Source organism: Bos grunniens, chromosome 14, assembly GCF_055505025.1.
Source record: "Bos grunniens cultivar Pamir isolate PY7600 chromosome 14, Bosgru_T2T1.0, whole genome shotgun sequence".
NCBI lineage: Eukaryota > Metazoa > Chordata > Mammalia > Artiodactyla > Bovidae > Bos > Bos grunniens.
The window spans coordinates 51,864,399-51,878,428 of record NC_141178.1 but is presented as its reverse complement, the minus strand read 5'-3'; the positions used below and the strand labels follow the sequence as shown (position 1 = coordinate 51,878,428).

General features: G+C 44.5%; 1 protein-coding gene across 13 annotated transcripts in view; it reads left to right on the top strand.

Moving 5' to 3' along the window:
- The window catches only part of TRIM55 (tripartite motif containing 55), a 60,406-nt gene that overhangs the window by 42,052 nt on the left and 4,324 nt on the right, over positions 1-14,030 (top strand). For 2 of the 13 annotated variants that reach the window (XM_086336767.1, XM_086336766.1), the window contains exon 10: positions 1,084-12,899. The exons of 10 other annotated variants lie outside the window; for them this stretch is intronic. In XM_086336767.1, coding sequence (XP_086192893.1) covers positions 1,084-1,095 — 12 coding nt within the window. In that variant the 3' untranslated portion in view covers positions 1,096-12,899. Of the gene's footprint in view, positions 1-926; positions 1,015-1,083; positions 12,900-14,030 lie in introns of those variants that run through there. One more of the 13 variants, XM_086336775.1, reaches the window with a different exon arrangement.

Genomic DNA, 14,030 nt, shown 5'->3' with positions numbered 1-14,030 from the left:
TCCAAAGACTAATCACTTGCTTCTGTGTCGTTCCCAACACCTAGCAGGCACGTTTGAGTCAAGTTCTATGTCGGCTCTGGAAAATAACCTCTGATTCTTGGGTTTTGGTTTTGGGAGCGTGCTGGTAAAGGCTGGACAAAGATAGTGTTGGCTTTATTAAACCAGTGCTTCCTACGCATGTGCTGCTGGGAGCAGAAAAGCACAGACTTCCCTCCTTTGGAATTTTTTAAGGGGTCATTTAATACTTTTTTTTTTTTTTCTTATCAAAATACAAGTTTGAAGTTCTTCCTAACACTGGGCTAGATGTTTGCATGGCTCAAAGATTCCATAGAAGAAATCTTCTACAATTTCTTCACAAAGAAGAATGTTCATGGTTACTCCATACCCATGAGTATTCTTAAATGACGTGTGGGTGTTGCCCAGACAGGGGCTGGCGGAAAAAATATGCTCGAGTTCCGTGCTCCTGGGTTATCAGGTGATTTCAACAACAAACAGCATTTTTTCAAAAATCATAAAATTCTTACTGTTTTAACTATCTGCTCAAGTGAACCTCGATTTCCATGAGGTAATAAATGGAAATGATTTTTGGAAAATTCAAAGATGGACTGCTTTCGTGCCATGTATTTATTTTCACGAATGAAAAATGACAAAAAAGATATGTTTGTGTGAGGAAATCTTTGAGGGTTATTTTAGGTTGTAAAAAAAGTGGAGTAGAAAGTTTTCTAAAAGACGGATGGAAAGTTTATTTCTAGAAAGTTTATGGGATTCCTTACATACTTAGTGGACATTGAGTCAGGCAGAAAGACAGTAATACAATAACCCAAGATAGGAGCACAATCGAAATGAAAATGAAAAATCCATCTGAATGAAGATGAAAATATTATTTGTGATAATATCAGTGAAGCTTTCTTCTTGTTTTCTCACAGGAGTTAGGAATCTGCCTAGCACTTTTGGCTTTTCTTATACTTCACTACATCTGGCGTCAGATTCAATGCTTGATTTTTACTTTAATGGGTAGGAAATCTTTTCTTTTCCCTTGACTAACATCTCATGTAGCTCTTCAATAATGTTTCTGTTCTGTAGGCCCAGAGATGAATTTCTCCCCCAATTCTGAGGCTCTGCCAATCTAAAAAGACCCAAGTTTCCAAGCACTACTCGTGGCCTCACAGCCCCTTCCTGAAGAGAATCACTCCGTCATCTAATCCTGCATGGAAGGGGATCCTGACTCAGAACGAGACTCATTGGGCAATTATTCAGTAATCCAGTGGGAGTGGACCCTCCATAATAGCCACTGAAAGTGTTAGTCACTCAGTCCTGTCCGACTCTTTGCGACCCCATGGACTGTAGCCCACCAGGCTCCTCTGTCCATGGGATTCTCCAGGCAGAATAGCCATTTGAGGAGGCCATTTTCCAAAGGTGTCCAGAATGCTATGAGTAGTCTGCTCTTAGATGGATGACCAGCTAAGGCCTCATACAGGACTATGCAGGTTTCCATCAGTTCAGTAGCAGCCTATCATCTGCCTCACCAGAGAGGTGCCCAGGTGGGCAGGTAACTGCTTTGGTGGGCAGGTGGACCAGGTGACTTCTGGTTCTCTCTGCACCCTCAGAGTCCACAGTGTCTCTCCTAAGAGAGGGGAGCCCAGGCGCAGTCACATAGGGGGCATTTTGGCCAAGTGAGATCTGAATGAATAAGGAGCCAGAGGGCCAATGTTCAATCTACTGGCTATAACAAATTAGAACCAAAGAAAAGTCATAAAGCCAACAGTATATTATTTTTGGTATGTTGTCTCATAGTCAAGCCTTTTCTTGATGACTGTTAAGGGGTTTAGGGACTAATCATCTTACTCCTTTCGTAACCTTTTGAATATTATCAGCTTCATGAATCATATTTAAAGATTTAAACCCCACATACTTTTGAGTAAATGACGCTGCTGGACCTGAGACCCAGCTCCCTGTGCCTGTGGCTCAGAAGTGATCCAGGGTGACTAGAGCCGAAAGGGCTCAGCTATTTCTGGCTCGCTGACTTTTCCGGGTTGACACTGACTCTCTTGGAAGTTCCCCTCATAGCTCCTTTCTGCCTCATTAGCTGTCTACTCAGCAATGGCAGTAGGCTCCCCATGGGTCCCTGCTATGTCTATAACTGGGTGTGAGTGGCACCTACCCCAGTGTCTAATAGTCAGCCATAACCTGTGTATTCTAGAATGTTCTGAGTGTCTTGGTCAGCTCAAGGGCATAACTCCTCCTCCTGTCATTTGTGATGAACAACAGGGGGAGGAAGTTATCAGCGATGGGCTCAGTGGGGCAAATGAGGAGGGAGAGAATAGTCCGTGCATAATTGGAATGTCCTGAATAATTGTGGATCTGAATAATTGTCTGAAGAGTTAAGTTTATATTCTGAGAGTTCAGGTTTGGGATTTTGTTGCCATATGTCCTTGTAACGCTTCTCTGAGGCTGCGGGGGAAGTCATGCTTCTTGTCTGCTGTCCATTGGAGCCCCTGTCATGGATGCTGTCATTCACATGCCGGTCGTGAGGGTGAGGCAGGGGGGTGGGGTTGTGGGTGGAGGGTATGGTGAATTGACTTTCACTACTGCCAAGAACCTTGGGTAGTTCTTGGTGTTTGAGAAAGAGCCTTTCACTTAGAGAAGGACACCTGTTTATGATGGAGGACCACTCTTTGATCCCTGCCTGAAAGGAGGTATGGACAGATTAATAGAGACCTCACCACAGCATCAGATTCCCCATCCCTCTGAAGGTTTTGCAGGCCTGATTCACCTTCACTGCCTCAGAACTCAACTCACTAGATATTTGTCTAATGCAATTTCCTTATTGAAACTAAACTTAAAGGTATAGAAGTTGGCGGAATTTAGATAAAGGTATATAAATTGGTATATTTAAACAGGCTCTATATAAGGTGGTTACAGCTCTTATTTAATTATATTGTGGGATAAACGAGGCTTCCTTGGTGGCTCAGAGGGTAAAGAATCTGCCTGCAATGCAGGAGACCCAGGTTCGATCCCTGGGTCGGGAAGTTCCCCTGGAGTAGGAAATGGCAACGCGCTCCAGTATTCTTGCCTGGAAAATTGCTTGGACAGAGGAGCCTGGCAGGCTACAGTCTATGGGGTCACAAAGAGTCAGATATGACTGAGTGACCAGGCATGCAATGCAAGGTTAGCTTGTAGAATTTCACACTTGGTTAGTCTTTCCGTGAACATTTAGGATGTGACACGCAGGTTCTCCTTGATTCACTGGTGGTCTTACCTCTCTTAACCCATCCTGGGAAATGAGGTGGCCTTAGAATGACAGAAGCATCTCAGGCTCACTTGCTAATCTGTAAACTCACTTGAGCCCCATCAGCAGAACCATAATCCATTTAAGAAGGAAGATGTTTCCTGATGCTTGCCTCGGGGCCATTCACACAGTGAAAACTACCCTGTTCTTGCTGTCTGTGATTTCTGATGCCGTAGCATGTACATTCTCTCTTCACCTAATGACATGGGAAGATTATGTGTTAGAAACTGGTGATGGCAAAAACCAGACGCTGGCTCTCTGCATTGGTGGTGACCCGGGATTCTGCTCTTTGTTAGATCAGAGGCACACTGTTGCCTTCTCCACCTTGGTTCTCCAAGAAAACTAACTGCTCAGCAAGGTTTGAATTCAGGGCTGTGTCACACTGTGCAAAGGTCCTATACATTAGCTGGTCTTCAGCTGCAAAATCAACCCTTAAAGTTCCCACCCTTTTAGACCCTGCCTGTTGTACACTCAGTCAACACAAAGAGTTTGGTGGCAGTTATATCTGATCTACTTCCTGTGTTAATTTTTAAATATTTTTTTAAGAAACTGCACCATGCCCCAGTCAACCTCAGAAGACAGGGCAATAATAAGTGGGGAGTGCACTGTGATCAGGCGGCTGTGCTTGAAAAGCAGCTCCTGTGAGCCTCATCTCCAGGGAGATTTCCTGGTCCTCTCTGCTTCCTCCATTGTCCTCCTCTTCCTACACTGCTTATATGCTAACTACACCTGAGGGTTAGCACAGGTTCCACCCCCACACCCACCAGGACAACTGGGTTTTATATCGGGAATGTGTGGCAATTCGATTTTCCCAGAAGCAGGAGCAGCAGCAATGAAAGCCCCTCCACATTCCCCTTCGCCCTTCCCAGTGAGGCTTAGTGACTGTGGTTGGAGAAATTTGTCCAAACCACTTGATGGGAACAGGGATGTCCAGAGAAATGTCTCCCTGCTTGGTAGATTAACTTGGCAGCTGCTCTGGCTGACACTTGAGCTGGACCCTGGCAGCTGCCTCAAGGTCAGAGGACCCCAGCCCCGCTGCCACCACACACATACACATGCATTCAGAGAGCCAGCCGCTGTGAAGATGGGGTTTTTGACATTAAAATCTCTGCCATTTCTGCCTCTGTATAGAACCACAGCTCACATATTTCACCAGAGCACGAAGCTGTAGTTGTCAGGGACCCTGAAAGCTTTTACCATATCATAGCTATTTGTAGTTGCAAGATTAGAATATCCACTTTCCACCTCGCATTCCTCAAGTCTGAAAATAGACGAGCAAGTTGGGTAGAAACTGTGCTATGGCCTGGGGCTCAGGAAAGATCTGTGAAATCAAGAGGAAGAACTTCAGTTCAGTCGCAACTCTGGGCACTTAATTTCTTTGAGCCTCAGTTTTCTCATGAAGAAAATGAAACAACTACTTGATGAAAGGATTCATCTATTTGCACAACATCAGAGAGCGAAAAATCTGGTACTAAGAATCTTGTAAATTGTTTCAGGATGTTTTCATTGGGAGGGTTATGAATTTAGGCCTGACAAATCATTCTGGCAACTGTAATAATAGATTCACATAGCCCACTGCATTTCCCCAAATGTATTTCTTGCCTTGAAGCTATTACACAAATCCCTAATTCCCAGACTATCTCCACATCTCCTGGACACCAATTTGGCTGAATGTTTACACAGCTGTGATTACCCTTTCAGATTCCATAAACCCCATAAAATCCAGGTCTGAAGTCTACCTACTGGTGCTTAGACCTCATTGCCCAGTAGAACAAAGGACTTAGAATGTACACAGTAAATGTAGTCATAGAAGATTAGATGAATGAAGAGATGAAAAATAGTGTGATTTTTAAAAATTTACCTATTTTGATTGTAAGGTTCAGTAGGTTTTGACAGGTATGTAGCATTATGTGGCTACAGGCCACAGTGAAGCTATAGAGTATCTCTATCCTCATGTACCTTTGCGGGTAATCTCCTTCTGGCATCCCAGCTGCTATTTTGCTGGTCGTTATAGTTTCACCAGTTCTAGAAGATCATATAGCTGAAAACATCCAATATATAGGCTTTTGTGACTGGTTTTCTCACTTGGCATATCGTTCTTGAGTCATCCATTTGGTTACATGTATCAGTAGCTCATTTCTTTATATTCCCGAGTAGTATTCCATTGTATGGAGGTTTTCCAGATTTCTTTTTTAATTGGAGGATAATTGCTTTACAGTGTTGCCTTGTTTCTGCCATACGACATGAATCAGCCGTAATTACGATTTTCCAGATTTCTTTCTGTTTGATTTTTGGTTTGATTTCATTGTGGAGAGAGAATATTGTCTATATGCTTCCAGATCTTTAAAATGTACTAAGCTAACTTGGTGAATGTTCCATGTGCAGTTGAAAACCGGGTATTTTCTGTTGTTGCTGGTGGAATGTTCTATGAATGTCCATCAGGTCAGTGAGTGTTGTTCAGGTTCATTATATCCTCATTGATTTCCTGTGTACTTGTTTTATCAATTGCTGCTGCTGCTGAGTTGCTTCAGTCGTGTCCGACTCTGTGCAACCCCATAGACGGCAGCCCACCAGGCTCCCCCGTCCCTGGGATTCTCCAGGCAAGAACACTGGAGTGGGTTGCCATTTCCTTCTCCAATGCATGAAAGGAAAAAGTGAAAGTGAAGTCACTCAGTCGTGTCCGACTCTTTGCGACCCCATGGACTGCAGCCTACCAGGCTCCTCCGTCCATGGGATTTTCCAGGCAAGAGTACTGGAGTGGGGTGCCATTGCCTTCTCTGTTATCAACTGCTAAAAGAGGAATTTTGAGAGATCTGACTATAATTGTGGATTTGTCTATTTATCTTTGCAGTTCTGTCAGTTTTGCCTTATGTGTTTTGAAACTCTGTTTAGGTACCTAAATTAGCATTGTTATATTTTCTCGAAGAGTTTATCCCAAGGAAAGTGTTAAAAAAATAACTCTCTGTGTCTGCCTGCTTGAATGGGTTCACATATACTGTTCTTTAAGGTAGGGTAGAAAAGTTAGAGGGCAGATGGGGGTAGCCTGGAGGAGGACAAAGCTTCACCTGTTCCAAACAGCTGGCCACGGGAAGACTCACAGCCTAAATCCAGCACACCTGTCTCCCCTTCCTCCCACAGCCACCAAGGCCTAGCAGAGCAAGGTCTTGACAGCCGAGGCGCCTGCTGCTTTTAAGTGACTAGGCTCAACTTTACAATCTGATGATTAAGGTCTTTGGGGCCCTATTTTTAGTGTAGATGTAAATTGCTTTATGAGCTAAGATGTCTGTACATTTTAATGACATGCTTCTGTCCCAGTTCACTCCTTGTGCTGTCTACACCAGTTTCCACAGGACTGCAGAGGCCCCCCCAGCTTGGGCCAGGGCCTTCCAACCCTGGGCTTATCCTCTTGGCTGACAAGGTTCCCCACCCAAAGACTGACAAGAAGGTGCAGATGGTCCTTCCTCCTGTCCTGAGGATTGCCAGATGCTTCCAATAGAATATATCATGATTTCAGAGACAGAGCATCGGGGACAATGTGGGTGACCCACACCTTTGGATTCTCTACCCTAAAACAGCAGAAGCAGTGTGTGGAGGGCAAGTCCAGTGCAGGAAGTGTCTCCAAGGAAAACCAGCCCGTGGCCATCTTAGTTCCCAGCCCACGTTCCATAAATGTTGTCCTTTGAGATTATAAAGGTGCTCCTCCAGGGAAAAATAAAAAACATTTCTTAGAAGAAGGAAGGAAAGAAGAAAGAAAGAAAGTAAAGAAGGAAGAAAGGAAGGGGGGAAAGAAAGATACATGGTACTAGCCAAGATTCTCTTCTCTTCTTGAAGCCCAGGGTTTATTTCCTAGACTCTCAAAAACCAATACATGTGTCCCCAGACCTGAGATCTTATCAAATTTCCCTACCTAAGATTTAATCTCCTTGAAAATATCCATATTTTCTTAAACTGGGATGAACAGTAGCCAGTGTTCCAAAGAAAAGCAGGTATGTGGAGCCCTGGGTCCCCACAACATATCACATGCAAAAAGATAAAATAATTTTCATGCAAATAACCTTTGAGACCAAATCATTCAGTCCAATTTTAAGGGTAAATATCAAGTCCACCTGCCACTAGGGACTCGGTGGTGAGCGACGCCTGAGGCAAAAGCTTCTATCCTTCGTGAGATTAATTTCACAAGGTATCAGAGAATGTTTAAAAAAAATAAACCAGTAGACCAAGAATATGATTTCCCATGAGTTTCACTACAGGTCCTATGTTCTTTGAAATGATCTATTTAATTTTCCAAAACAAACTGAAATGAATGAAAATTTAACTATGTTCTCTAAATTTAATTGAGGGATTCAGGGTGTCAAATTATTTTCAAACAGAAATCTCTACTGAGAGCACTGCTTGTGTTATACAAATTAGGAGATTCAAGCTTATGAATCAAATTACTTTTAAGCCAGGCACCCTGACTATGCTGGAATTTCACTTGGTACAAATAGAGGAAAAAATGATCAGCACTCAGGCCTACATTTACTGCATAATATTATCCAGGACTTAATAGTCCTGGAAATTATAAGAAGTTCTGATAATGAAATGCAAGCATTTTTGCATAGAAAAAATTTTGGAGAGAGGAAGGATTTTATTTAAAGAAGTAAGTTTTTAATGAGACTATTTATTATTGCTTTTTCATTTGTATCCTGCAACTGCAGTTTTCTCTTTTTTTCCCCCCCTGCTGGGAAAGTGATATCCTAGTAAGTGTCAGTTTGGGGGCTTTTCTAGAAGGGGCTTCCCTGGTGACTTAGACAGTAAAGAATCTGTCTCCAACTCGGGAGACCTGGGATCAGTCCTTGAGTCGGGAAGATCTCCTGGAGAAGGGAATGGCTACTGACTCCAGTATTCTTGCCTGGAGGATCTCATGAACACAGTAGTCTGGTGGGCTACAGTCCATGGGGTCGCAAAGAGTGAGACATGACTGAGCCACTAACACTAGAAGAGAAAAGAAAAAATCTGTAATAAAACTGTAGGCTATATTTCTCAAGATCAAATAGCTTCCTTCCTAAAAGTCACTTTAATAGGAAGCTGAAATGGATGTATCTGTTTTAAAGAGGGAAATGTAATGTAAATTATGTGTGAGCAGTGTAATGAATGAAGAAGGCAATAGCACCCCACTCCAGTACTCTTGCCTGGAAAATCCCATGGACGGAGGAGCCTGGTGGGCTGCAGTCCATGGGGTCGCTACGAGTTGGACACGACTGAGCGACTTCAATTTCACTCTTCACTTTCATGCATTGGAGAAGGAAATGGCAACCCACTCCAGTGTTCTTGCCTGGAGAATCCCAGGGACAGGGGAGCCTGGTGGGCTGCCGTCTATGGGGTTGCACAGAGTCGGACACGACTGAAGCGACTTAGCAGCAGCAGCAGCAGTGTAATGAATTCACTTCCCCTGGCAACATGTGCCTCCAGTCCTACAATTCCATGAAAACAGTAACATAGGCACCGGGGAGAGCTTTCTGCGGGAGTTGTCATGACAAAGCTACTTGAGTTTTACTTCTGCAGTTTTTTTAATGTTTGTCATTCTGATTTAACCTAAGGCCCTTATTAGTGCTGTACACCCTGTGGATTTTTCTCCCTTTATTTATGCATCTCAGTGATTTCCATGAAATGCCTTTTCCCCACTAGAACTCACAAAGCAAAGAACAAATCCACCACTGTTCATCTGAAAAACCAGTGCTGTGTGGCAAAGGCTGTAACTAAGGTGCACCTTGCTCTATCCTGTGCAAGGTCTTTCACAGAGATTCTCTCATTTAAACCTCACGACAACCCCGCACAGAAGGAATTTTTTAACTTCCTCATTTTTAAAATTTGATATTGTTATTGTTATTTTTTCATAAAATTAGTTTTATTGAAGTGATTTACAGTGGTGTTAATGTCTGCTGTACAGCAAAGTGATTTAGTTATTATAAAACTTCCTCATTTTTAAGTAGAGGATCACAGAGGATGAGTGACTTGTTCCAAATTATGGAGCAGCTGGGAGCCTGGTGCCCAGTGACCCCTTGTCCACCACCACGGAGTGTGTGCCTGCGATAGAATGGAGGTCACACCCACATCTAGGGAAAGTGGGTGAATCCCCACTTTATCAGGGTTGATATGATTGAAGATATAACAGTGTGACCGAGGGTTCTCTGCATTGACTCACCCCTGGTGACACATTGGCACAGAGAGGTCAGTTCTAGGCTTCCACCCCCTGCGAGAAAACACCAGTCCTTCATTTGCTGACCCCACCCCCCACCCTGTCTCTGACTTGTGGGGGTGGAGTCAGCCTGTCTCACATGCTCAGCAGCTCTGGCTGCCTCTTTTCCCTTTGGGGTTCTGATCTCAGCACTTTAGAGTTACTCTGAGCCAGTTCCTCAACCATCCTGTTTTCTCCTCCATGAACTGGGCATAACAATACCATCGACCTCCCATGGCTCTGCTCTTGAGGAAAACCTATTGTTTCCCTCACACAAGGCAAAGAAGTCCTATCAGTGAGGAATTGATAATCTAATTAGCATCCTTTGTAATAAAGCTCTCCTTTCAGAAAGGCTGAGAACATGCACCCACACTCTGCTGGACACATAATGGCGGGTCCATGCCTGAGAAGAAGGCTGCTGATAATGTCTGCAAAACTGTGACATCGACATTTTCACTTCTCCTTCCTGCTCCCCAGCCCAACTCCTTCTATTCCTAGAGGCCCTACAAAGTCAGTACACCAGATGTCTTCTTCCAGGTTAAGAAAAAGGAGTGAATTTAATTTCTTCTTGTTTCGTAGGCCTGGTTTCTGATCTTCCCTAACTGAGCAAGAGGGAGGCAGCTACAGGCGGTGAAGCCCCCAGATCAGCTCCATCCCTCCCTTCCATCCCTCAGTGCTCACAGCTGTAAATTCTCCTACGGGGGAAAATGCCCTTTAGTGAATGTTTTCTTTCCACGGCTCCTTGTGTTGGAGGGGAGGGTGTCTTCTTCACCCTTCCTCAAGCATCCACTGAGAATGTGCTGTATTTTCACAACTCTGTGCTGCAGTCCTGACATACCTCAGTTGCTCTGCCACTGAGCAGTACAGACTGTATCCCTGTGATGGAAATGCCCAGGATAGACCTGCCCAACTGAGTTTCCGGGGCTCAGGCTCTTGGCTGTGAGTCACAGACCAGGCCCCAAGCACTGCCCAGGCCTTGATGACTGGCCCAGGCTCTTGGCTGTCCTGGAATCCATGATGCTTAAGCTATTTGAGGCCCGAGGTTCAGGAATGCTGAGTAGGGAGCAGCCAGTGCTTGGGTTTAGTCTTTCTGAATAAACATTCTGACCCTGCCCTCAGCATTCCCCCTTACACCTGTTTCCAGCATCTGGCACTGACTCTCTGACTCAGCCCAGCAGGTGCAGGACAGACCCTAGTGGTCACCCACCCAGCAGCCTCCAGTCAAGCCTTACCCTTCCCACCCTCATTGTTTTAAGGCAAGTGGCTTTCACTGTAGAAGGCCAAAGCTTCCTTTGGATTGGCCCAGAAAGACTGGCTTTTAACATGCAGTGGTAACCAGACCCTTTCGTCAGGTAGAATCTGTGATTGCCATTCGAAGTGGCTGAGTGGAGGGGATGGTCCAAGGGTGGGGTCTAGACACAGTTTCCTCACTGCCAGCCCCCCTCCCCTTCCTAGCCAGGCATGTGACTGACATACATATAGCAGCCAGCCCGCAGGGTTAGGCAGGACAATTTCTAGGTAAAGTGGTAAATGGCAGGACTGGACCTGAAGCTGTCAGCATCCATTAATCTCTTGGTTGCAATTCATCTGATCAGTTAGTATCACTTGGATATGCCTGAGGGAATGGAGCCCGGGACAGGTACAAGGTAACGGATCAGAATCGTGGGTGCTACAGAAGCTGGCCATTTGGAGAAGGGCCAAGGCTGGTACCTTACAGAGGCCCTGGGAAGCTGAGAGGCAGCCTGAGGGCACTGGTCGCTCGTTACGTGACCTGGCACAGCTCACTCTTTTATTTTAGGCCAGCAAAAAGTAATTCCTCTTATTAACATGGCTACCCTGACTTATGCCAGCGTAAATATCAGGAAAGCATCTGTCTGGTTTTGTTCAATCAAGTGGGCCAAGCTGCCTGTAGGTAAAGGCACTCATGCTCAGTCACTAAGTCATGTCTGTCTTTTCTGTGACCCCATGGACTGTAGCTCACCAGGCTCCTCTGTCCATGGGATTTCTCAGGCAAGAATACTGGATGGATTGCCATTGGCTTCTCCTGGGGATCTTCCCAACCCAGGCATCGAATCTGCATCTCCTGCATTGGCAGACAGATTCTTTACCACTGAACCACCTGGGAAGCCCAGTATCACTAAGTAAACTCCCACTATTAGGCAACCAATCTCCAGAACTTTTTCACTTGCAACTGAAACTCTACACATTAAACAACCTCTTTCCATTGGTGCAGCCCTTGGCAAGCACCATTCTACTTTCTGTTTGTATGAATTTGTTGACTCTAGATAGTGGGATGGTACTGTATCTTTTAGTGACTTGCTTATTTTACTTAGCATAACATCCTCAAGGTTCACCCCTGTTGCAGCAGGTGTCAGAATTTCCTTTAAGATTGAGTAGTGTTGGAGAAGACTCTTGAGAGTCCCTTGGACTGCAAGGAGATCAAAACAGTCAATCCTAAAGGAAATCAACCCTGAATATTCATTGGAAGGCCTGATGCTGAAGCGCCAATACTTTGGTCACCTGATGCAAAGAACCAACTCGTTGGAAAAGACCCTGATTCTGGGAAAGATTGAGGGCAGGAGGAGAAGGAGGTGACAGAGGATGAGATGGTTGGATAGCATCACTGACTCAATGGACATGAGTTTGAGCAAGCTCCGGAAGATGATGAAGGACAGGGAAGCCTGGCATGCTGCAGTCTGTGGGGTTGCAAAGAGTCAGACACGACTGAGAGACTGAACAACAACAACACTATCCCATTCTGTGTATATGCCACATTTTGTTTATTTACCCATTGATGGACACTCAAGTTGCTTCCTCTTAGATGTTCTGATAGTGCCACTGTAAACATAAGTGTACAAATATCTGTGTGAGTTCTTGCCTTCAGATCTTTGGGGTATATACCCAAACATGGAATTGCTGGATTGTATAGCAATTCCATGTTCAAATTTTGAGGAACTGCGATGCTCTGTTACACCATTTTACACTCCCACCAACAGTGACGAGAGATTCTTTTTCTCCATGTTCTTGCCCCTGACTCTTGATGTCTGCAACTAATTAAAGTCTTTGTCAAAGTACCATGCACAGTTCAGGCCAAGCCAACACTGGCCATAGCCTGGAACTCTTCTGCACTCGGGAACAGACTGGCCACAAGCCTCTGGCAGAATGCATGCTCCTCAATCTCCATCAGCAAGAAATGGCGCTAGATGATAACATGAGAAGGATGCTGCCCACACATCACTCAGCCCTGAGTAAAAGCGCCTCTCATGACCCTCCCCTTCTGTGCAGGGAAAAGACACTCTAGTACCATAATCTGACATTGCATTCATTCCCTTTTAAAGGACATTTGGTAGCAGCAGCAACGAAATCAAAGGCAAATAAAAGGTTTTATGTTTCTGACTGAGTCTGCTTCATGAATACCCAGAATTTCTGGTCAAGTTCATCTGACAAAAATAGTCTTTCCTTTGAGCAAAGGTGTGTCACCCCCTTCTGCTGGTCTTCTATGGATCTTGACTGAACTGGTCTCACAGTTGAGATGGCAAAGTCTGCCTCCCTATTCTATCTCCTGGTTTTATTACTAAAACTCACACTTCTTAACTTATCTGAAGCCCTGTGCTGACAGAGCAGTGTTAAATGATGGTTGTAGGTTTGTTCATTTGTTACCTGAGGAAAATGTGTGAAATTTAGAAATAATACGGGATGAACAATCCTTTCTTCCCTTGGTCATGCCCCTTGGACCAAACTCCAACTCGGACAAACTCAAAAGCAGGTAGAGAAGATCAGTGCTTATCATTCTCTGTCCTTTGTTCAGATTCATGGGACATCAGTATTCCTAAGAAATAGCACTTCCTGTGATGAAGGAGAGCCAGCATTTGGAAAACTATTGAAAGGAATGCATATATAAAGTTCTCTTGGGGAAGGCTGTAGGGAAAATGTCTGCTTATGATTGAATGCGTGCATGTGTGCTCAGTCATGTCCAACTCTCTGTGACTCCATGGACTGTAGCCTGCCAGGCCCTTCTGTCCATGGGATTTTCCAGGCAAGAATATTGGAGTGGGTTGCGGTGCCCTCCTCCAGGAGATCTTCCCAACACAGGGATCAAACCTGTGTCTCTTCCATCTCCTGCATTGGCACACAGGTTCTTTTACCACTGGCGTCACCCGGGAAGAACCTCTGATTGAATAGACTGTGCTTATAGAAAGATTTCTAAAATTTTAACTCATTCTTCCTTTATGAGAGAGGCATATTTAAAGTCGGGCCACATGGAGATACACTGGACTGGGTGATGGATAGTCATGATTACAACATGCTAAAAGAATTGAAACATACATGATGTCCAGTTCTGAAAAGATGAACATCCCCAATACAACTGTCTTTCTTTACTGAGGGTCCTGGCTGTTGTATATCATTCCTCACAAATAGTCCCCAGGTGATTCTGCCTGGCAGAGGAGCCTCTTCACTAATATGAAAAAGAAGAAAGGAAGGAAGGAAGGAAATGGACATTTATGAAGCACTTAATATAAGTAA